General features: G+C 33.0%; 1 protein-coding gene across 1 annotated transcript; it reads right to left on the reverse strand.

The window, feature by feature from the left end:
- Positions 1-3,100: 3,100 nt before the first annotated feature.
- LOC112521476 (GDSL esterase/lipase At5g03610-like) lies at positions 3,101-8,264 on the reverse strand. Its single transcript, XM_025130361.1, has 5 exons — positions 8,204-8,264; positions 7,883-8,110; positions 4,512-4,783; positions 3,885-4,191; positions 3,101-3,510 (listed from the first exon to the last, which is right to left on the reverse strand). The coding sequence occupies exons 1-5, from the start codon at positions 8,253-8,255 to the stop codon at positions 3,296-3,298; spliced, it is 1,074 nt and encodes a 357-aa protein (XP_024986129.1). The 5' UTR covers positions 8,256-8,264; the 3' UTR covers positions 3,101-3,295.
- Between the last annotated feature and the right edge of the window lie 835 nt (positions 8,265-9,099).

Genomic DNA, 9,099 nt, shown 5'->3' on the forward strand with positions numbered 1-9,099 from the left:
TCTATTGGGTACTCAAAAACCCGACCAACCCAATCAATCCAACGCGAAATAACTTAATCCGAAGCAACCCGATGTCTAATCGAGTTGTAAAATTGTTAAACCATAGGTATTGGGTTACTATTATTTGAACTCAACTCAACCCGATGAATCCGATATCATCTTATTTCTTGGATTTAATATGATTGTTGAATTTTAATTAATATATATATATTAGACAATTACACTATCATGTATGCTCTTTATATACACATATTTTTAATCTATTCACATCTCTATATAATTTATTCGTATATATGTTCAATAACTGTGAACATATATATGTAAATTTGAAAAAATTAATTGAATGTGATATATGTAGAAAGTATGGATAAGTTGTATCAAAAGGTTGATAATGAAAAAAAGAAATTATGAGTAAAGAAATAACATATTCAAGGTTAGAATAATATTTTAATGTAACAAAGTATCAACCTGACCACCAATAAAAAAGATTTGAAAATAAATGTTTAGAAAAGAAAAAAATATTTTATTAAATGTATTGTAATAATACTGATAATACTAGAATTGTTGAAATAGAATATACACAATTCATCCTTAACACTTAAGTGAGGTGAGGCTAGTTTGACAAACGACACGAAAAGGCGGTTGAGGTCTTGAACGAAATATAGGCAATTAGGGATGTCTAAAATCATGTAACAAGTTTTGTGTAGAATGAAATTATAGTGTTGCTTTATCATAAGAAATACAACCTATGAATTGGTGTGTGTGTGTATATATATAGCAATTACATATAAGCAAGTCATATTCACATGTAAATAGTTGCATTTTGACTTTGTTCGGTATGTATTGTTACAAAGAGACATCGATGGATTATAATGACTCAAACATGTGAATAGGTAGCATTACTCCAAGACGTATTAATTGTCTCATAATTGTGATACATGAAAAAGAGAAGTAACAATGTAACAGTAAAATTTGGCAGCTTATATATGGTATATATACATACATATATGTATTGTAGGGTGTTCAAAAATCCGATCAGTCCAACACGTAATAATTCAACCTAAAACAACTTAATGTTTAATCGAATTGTAAAATCTTCAAATCATGGGTATTCGGTTGATATTGGGTAATTTTTATTTGAACTCAATCTAACCCTATGAACCCGATATCTGTTTATTTATTTGATTTAATATAATTATTGAGTCTCTATTAACATGTACCTTAGACAATTAAACCATTATATATATACCCTCTTCATATATTCTTCATCTCTATATAATTCATTTGTATAGGCGAAGTATCACTTGAGAATGAGACATAAAGTGAGAAGCGTAAGAAAAGATTTAGACCCTTGATCACCTTTAATCTCAAACCACCCATGAATCGCGTTCGATACAGAGATTGATCCGGTGCATCTCGATGCATCTCACAAATGGTAAGTTTAAAATTAGTTTTGCTGATTTAGTTGATATGTTTACAATGTACAACCAATCTAACCCAAGGTATATATTTAATATATGCAAAGGACGTTTTATCATTCGAAAAGTAAAGAAGGGATCCTAACCTTCATACGTTCAAGATATTGCGGCTTTTATTGGTCAAAGATTGTGACTTTGACTGGTCAAGTGAAAACTAGCGGTGTAGTGTCGTAATTTTTAAAAATAGACGGCAAACAAGTGCATATGTGAATCAGTTAAATATTTCATATGTGAAGTACACGAATTTACGTATAAACATATAGTGCATATGTGAATCGCACGGATTCACATATACACTTGTTTTGTCGCCTATTTGTAAAAGATATAAAATTATTTATCTATCTTTAGCATACTATGCGAAAAATTATCCAATACTTCACAGTCAAAATCATAAATCTTAACCAGATAAAAAACTAAAATCACTTCTTTACTTCTTAAATAATTACCATTGTTTATATATAACGGGGGTGGTGGTGTAAAATGGGTCCAGGTATGCAATGCATTGATAGCCTTCTTCTCTGCCTGATTTAGCAGCAGCAGTCCATGTCTTATTTTTTTGAATTTATTATAATAATCTCGTTTTTTTTTATTAATAATATAACATTCTCATTTAAAATGGTATAATGTATTTTTTCAGATTTGTCATTCCAACTAAAAAATACGCTTCTTGTATTTATGAAAAAATCATCATAAACAAAAACTTTTACAATTTATACAGAACTATTAATCTACACGGACAATTTTATACATACAAAACTTCATGAAAAAAGCAGCTAAATAACCCATGTCCCCTTATAAGTTATAAATCTCTATACTTGTTGCTTCTTTGTCCCCTTTTTTGTGTATGGTATTATGTTATACTTTATCAACTTCATTTAGTTAGAAGCGTTTTTTTGGTAATTAGGAAGATGATGTACGGAACTTAACTTATACATGACGTTGTTTCGGTCTACATCTATAGTAACACAACAATGAAGTCATCAACATGTACTGATTTTATGAATAAATTAATATATCAACGCATATATTAGTTCTTATGGTTCTCAAAATATTTATCATTCTCATTTGAAAGAAGTTTAATCAAATGAAAACCTCAAACTACTAAGAACCGTGAGAATCATTAAAAATATGTACAGTTTTACAATATGAAACAATACTTTCTAGTGATGTTCGTCCACATGAGACAACAACCCTAGCAAACGAGATACTAAACAAATAATTAATCAAATAAGAGCACAACCACATAATGCACGAGAAAATTATGTGGTTCCACCACCGATATGATAATGTACGTTCACATGGAAGAGGATCGTCGTTGTATTGTTAGAGGCTCAAATCACAAATAGTGATTCAATTCTCAAGACTATTCATTAAGATGTTCGTAGAGGTCCGTAAGCCGGGAAACCGGTTCGGTCTTAACCGCTTACAGCCGGGACCGGTTATGTGACCGACCTGATCAATTAATTTGGCTAGGCCTAGTTAGGATTCAGGCCCCAGACCAGTTACAAAGACCGTGCTACGGATGCGCATTTCTATTGTCGCAAATAGCCTCTGGACCTCAGGTTTTGGTTATTTGTTGTTTCGTACACGAACACGAACCTAAAACATGGACAAATGGTTTGAGTTCTGAATGAATAATGGCTGGCAACTCATGCTCTTTTATTTCCTCTTCTAGCATTACATTTTAAATTTCAAATTTTACAGACCTAGAAACCACATACCTTAATTAACCAAACGACAACCTAAGATCGAATCTAAGTGGTCGACCCGACACACGGCAACTCCAAGCAAGAAAGATACACAAAGAAAGAATAATGCTAGTAGAAAATTTGAGTCAAAGTCGGCCGAAGAGCTAAATACACAGCACGCCATCCGGCTTGGCTCGGGTGAACCATGTCCCAGAAGAACGTAGACTCCGGTTCTTTGCACACCGTATACAACGCCTTTCCGTTCTCATCAACACTTCCGCAGTTAGCATCGACGCTTATTCCCATACAACATGGCAGCAATGGAGCATCAAACTTCAAGCTCCCTGAATTCCACAAATGTGCTCATTTTAGTTCAGGATTCTTTGATTTATTCGAAGAGGGAAATTGATTAAAATAGTCAATCAGACCCCATTACAAAATTCGCGTAATCCATTTTTCGGATTAAAAAAATGGGGATTATGCAAGTTGTATAAGTGAAAACGGGGTCCACGAAAGCATTATGCAGCATGCATAATGCCCATTTTTCTTCATTATTTTAATCCGAAAAATGGATTACGCAAATAGTGTAACGCCACTTGCGTTTTTTCAGGCTAAATCCGTCAATGAGTTCAAAAGGTGGCTGTAAAGTGAATTGGAGGGTGCAAAATGGCAATTTTAGTCAATTTCCCGAAAATAAGAATATATGAGTATTGAATACCTATGAAAGCTCGTTTGTTTTGTAGCACTACGCTGAAGGAGTTGAAAAGATCAAGGACGATGAAACTAGAATCGTTTGTGTTATTGTTGAGCGTGGCCACGACCCTCTGCAACAGTTGGTTGTGGAAATCGACCGACAAATTCTGGGTTGCATTACATTGTTGGTACGAAGAAAGGACTGTGGCTCGAGGGAGGCATCCTAGAGGTTGTAGGCTAGTCACCAACACTCGTCGTATGCCCATATTGTGAATTACCTTCAAGTTTATCGCCATTTGACTCACAACACGAGTGATGAAGGCTGGCAGACCCTATATATATATACATAAACAAACAGTTTTGAAAATGCATACCAAAATTCACAAATCATGTATAAACAACACAATAACCCTTCAAACAAAACGAAGACAGTGTTGGATACCTACCGGCTCTGATATCATGTTAGAATATATAGATTTACAAGAATCTATTGATATCTAAAATGAAAATTGGTGGATAACATAATCTCACCAAAGATCAATTCATTACTACCATTCCAACCAACAAAGACTCCTCAAAGTTGGCTTCTCAAATAACATCTCTAAAACCAAAACTATAACTCAAAAAATGAGCATAAAAGAATGTTTGTTACCTGGTCAGAGCCACCCGAAGCAGTATAAGCGCCATAGTCGTTGCCGGAGACGGTGACGAGAGCCACAGATGATTCCAGATCACGCTTTGTGTAGACGGACTCGTTAATTAGTTCCTGAAGATAGCCAATCTGGGTGGTCATGTTTGGCTGAAAGTTGCCGGTGTCAAACACCCCGGTTCCACCATAAGCAAAGTTGATACCGGATCGCAACTTGTTCCCCCCAATTTTCCTCCATTGATACGGCAACGGAGACTTGATCCCCATAAACCTCGCTGCAAATTCATACCGTTTCTTTCAAATGCCGTTGGTTTTAAATGGTACTTACAGTTTATATGCATTTTGTAATATTACTATAAAATTAAGATGAACAAATAAACTTAAAAAGTGTAACCTAATTATTTGAGTCCCACACTACAACAAAATTGACTTTATAGGACGCCTAAATTATCCAAGCATCCTAATAAAATACTTTGTAGAACTTAGATTCATAGGTACAAACTATAAAGCGTTCTATCTAAAAACGTTACAGTAGGTTTATATGACGCTTTTAAGTGTTTAATTAAACTCAACTTTAAGATGCTATTTAATTAAAGTGTCTTCTAAACTCAACTTTTTATAGGATATTTGTGATTATAGGACACTTTTTTCAAATAATGTCGTATAAAATAGTTAATACAACACTTTATTTTAAAAACGTCCTAAAATTTGTTAAAACGCCTAAAATCATCCTATAAATTTATTGTAACACTTTTAGGCGGGATGTTTTCTGGTTTGGTCTTATAACATACTTTTTAGGGCGCTTCTACATTTGAGGCGTCGTATAAAATCAGTTATATTGTAGTCTTACGCATGCAGGCTAGACTTGAACCATTTCTCCTATATATAGGGTTGGGTTCCAGTTGAGAACCGTAAGAAGAAATCTTCACCCTTGAATCAATCCTAATTGAATGTTAACACTAATGAGGTGCACCATATCAATTCTTTTCTAAAGCGTAATTCATGGGTGTGCATGAGATTAAAAGTGATCAAGATTCAGATCTTTTCTTATGCTTCTCACCATAACTTTCTTTCTCACACGATCCCTCGCCTATATATGTGTGTGTATATATGATGGAACCACCAATATCTCCTTAAAAGCTCTTTTAAAAAGTAATCTGATGTATTCTGACATGATATCAGAGCCAAGATCTATGACTCTAGAAACTCGATACTGTGGAGCAATCTGTACATATCTGCCTCGGTTAGAGGAGGCATGTTAGAGTCCCACATCGGCTAGACTTGGACCATTTATCCTCCATATATAACGAAACATCCTTTCTCATCTCAAGGACTGTTTTAAAGAGTAATTTAATGAGTGTTTTCATCCATAAGCTTAAAAGTTATGAAATTATATTGTAGGAGAGAGGTGAAAAAGTGAAGCTATAAGTGTTTCAAGAGTATCATTGGAACATAAAATAATGATTTCTTAAAATTGAAGATGGAAGACACTATCATAAAAGATGTTTAAGGCTGCACTTAAATTATCACATATATACTCACAAAAGCAAGCTTTTCTGCTTTCTCTTTTTCTTTCCCTTTTTTATGGGCAATTGCAATGGCATTGGCATTGGCACCACACAAAAGTAAAGTTGCACTAATCCTTACTTGCATTAACTACTTGTATCATTCATATTTTCACTTTAAGTACCTCAACTTTTTAGAAATGTCTACTTTAAACCCTCACTTTTTCAAGTGCACTACACATGGATGGTGTCTGCTATATGTGCACATTATGTTGTTGGATAGTTGAGGAAGTATTGGGTTGTTTGTTGATGTGAAAGTCGAAGGAGAAAAAGTGCACATATGTTACTTTTTGAAGAGATATTTGCAATTGGAATATAAGTTGAAGGGGGTAAAATGTAAAGTGTGTGATATGATGACCAAAGTGTAAAAGCTAAAGACCAAAACAACTTTTTAAAGAATTTTGATATATATATATATATATATATTTGTTGTAGTTTTTTTCTACATGGCATGATTGAAAAAGATAGGTGGATAACACATCAAGGACAAAAAGGTCATAATAGAAAATATTGGAATTAAATATCAAAGAAAGAAAGCAAAAGCAGAAAACATTACATAAAAGTGGGGGAGGGAATGATATTAAGCATACACACTCCACCACTTTCTCCATGTACTTCAGTTACCACTACTCACAAATGAAGCAACAAAAACAAGCTTAACTATTAAGCTCATTAAATAAAAAATAAACACACTTCTTATGAGTTCTTAATATATTTAAATTTTAGAGGTTTCTTAAATATATATAAATTTTTAACAGTTTCGATCAAACATACCAAATATTATCCGTTTTATTCACAAATCATAATTCACGGTTTAAACATATCTAATAAAAAAGGTATTCAGTCCTTTAAAAAACATTTGTTCCTCTTCGTAGCCGATATGGGATCTCATGAACCACCATCCTAAAAGCCGAACGTCCTCGCTGACATACTTGTCCAGTTCCGACTTTTAACGCTATCGATGAAACCAATTATTTGATAAGGATTTGTATTATTGGTTAACTTGATTGTCAATTATTTATTTTATTTTGAAAGATATTGTATTTGATTTTATTATCAAGAAGCTATTGTGGGGCAATGATAATTTTGATTACATATGCACATATACAAATATATATATATATATATATATCGAGGGATAAGAAGTCATGTTCATATGAGAACATTTTTTTTTTGAAGTATATAAATTTTATATATGGTAAATAGAACAAATAAACTCACACACCCTTTTCGTCTTTGGTGAGGTTTGAACCCTAGAAGGCCAAGGACTCACATACCGTTAGGCCAAATGCCCTTTGGTTTCATATGAGAACATTAATCATATAAGAGAACACAAAATATAAGAAGTCACGTATTTGATCACATGCGACTTTGGTCGTGACGTGAGCCAAGTCGTCCGGTCATCTCTATGTCGATCTTGTTCAATAATTTAAGAAGAAAAAAAATATGGTTTATTGGAAATTAGAAATAATGGTCATAAGTTAGAAATATTATTACATAAATTTTGCATAGACAATTAAGGACATAATGAACACTCAGAACCTGTGCCATACATTAATAGTAAAATCCCATTAATTTTCATTTCTTTTGTTATTCCATTCTTAGCTCAAAATTCCACTTTTATTTAATATTTTTAATTACATATTATTCATTAAATTAAATTTCACAAAAGATCATTAAAAATTATTATTTATTTTGATTTTAGAATATATTTAATTCAAGAAAATACTGGTAATTACTAAAAAATGCAGGCAGCATATATATATATATATATATATAGGGAAAGCGAGTGTGGTGGTTGGTACGTACCGAGGTAATCGGTGATTACACGGCCGTCGGAATATCTCCCGGCGGGCTTCCCCGGAAAAGTGACACCATAGGGGTTTTTCCAAGAGCTAGCCAGTGATTTCGGGTTGTTTCCGGTATCGGAATACGAATCTCCGAAGACAAAAAGCTTCGTCGGTCGAAATGCACGGTACGTATGAAGATTTAGTTTCTTCAACCCTTGATGCTTTTCGTTCCCATATACAGTTTCTCCTGCACACAGATGACGATTCAAAACAAATAAACAGCTGAAATATATCTAAGTTTTGTCACCGGCCGTCGATTTGAAATCGTATGGATACTTACCGGCGACAAGGAAGAGGAAAACTAGAAAGACGATGGAACGGTGGAGCTCCATTGATGAGAGAGTATGAGAGCTTAGAGAGAGAGAGATTTAATCGAAATAGAACCTGACCGAGTATCTTATATATGCAAAGACGGAGGGGGTGCGGGATTTCCGTTATTTTCATCAATCACCCTTCAACTTTTGAGGAATGTCACTTTTTACCCTTGCATTTGGAAATGGATATTTACATGGGTTAATGTTATGTTGTTTATATTTTTGTAGTATAAGTTCGTACACGTATAAAAGTTGACATCATTTTACTCTCTTATGTGGAGAATAAACGTTAGTTGGTTTCTTTAGGAAAATATCTACTCTTGATTTTAAATTTTATAAAACGTAACTTGTAAGAGAAAAAATGATGAACGTTTATTCAAGGTCATATATGTCATTTCATATATATTTCGTTAGAAATGACATATGAATTCTTTGATTGACACATAAAAGGTATATCATTTTGTGTTATATTACAATAGGAGTGTGAGATATATTTAGAGCAGTTCAAGACTTAAATTCGATATGACAAATAAAAATAGTAAAAAGCAACATAATAAAATGATATGGAATACAATGTGGTAACAAACGAAACAATATGATGTATGACAAAAGGATAAGTCGTATGGATTACATTAAATGAGTTACCATTCAACTTATTTGATCGTAATCCATTTTAAAACGTGTTTATTGTACTTGTCTATTAATATAAAATATATCATAACTCGTCCAGTTTGACGCCTAAATATTTTTAATACTAATTTATAACTTACACATTTCAAATATTCGATTAAGAGAAAGTCTTATTTAATATAATATTGGTTAGATAACATCATAATAATGGGAGTTGATAAATTATTGTGTT

The sequence above is a fragment of the Cynara cardunculus genome (assembly GCF_001531365.2).
Source record: "Cynara cardunculus var. scolymus isolate 2C chromosome LG 11, CcrdV1, whole genome shotgun sequence".
NCBI lineage: Eukaryota > Viridiplantae > Streptophyta > Magnoliopsida > Asterales > Asteraceae > Cynara > Cynara cardunculus.

Coding starts and splice junctions, on each gene's coding strand:
- LOC112521476 (XM_025130361.1), bottom strand. CDS start 8,255: ATGGAGCTCCACCGTTCCATCGTCTTTCTAGTTTTCCTCTTCCTTGTC. Junction 8,111..8,203: donor TTTCCTCTTCCTTGTCGCCG/GTAAGTATCCAT, acceptor ATCTGTGTGCAG/GAGAAACTGTATATGGGAAC. Junction 4,192..4,511: donor CTTCGGGTGGCTCTGACCAG/GTAACAAACATT, acceptor ATATATATATAG/GGTCTGCCAGCCTTCATCAC.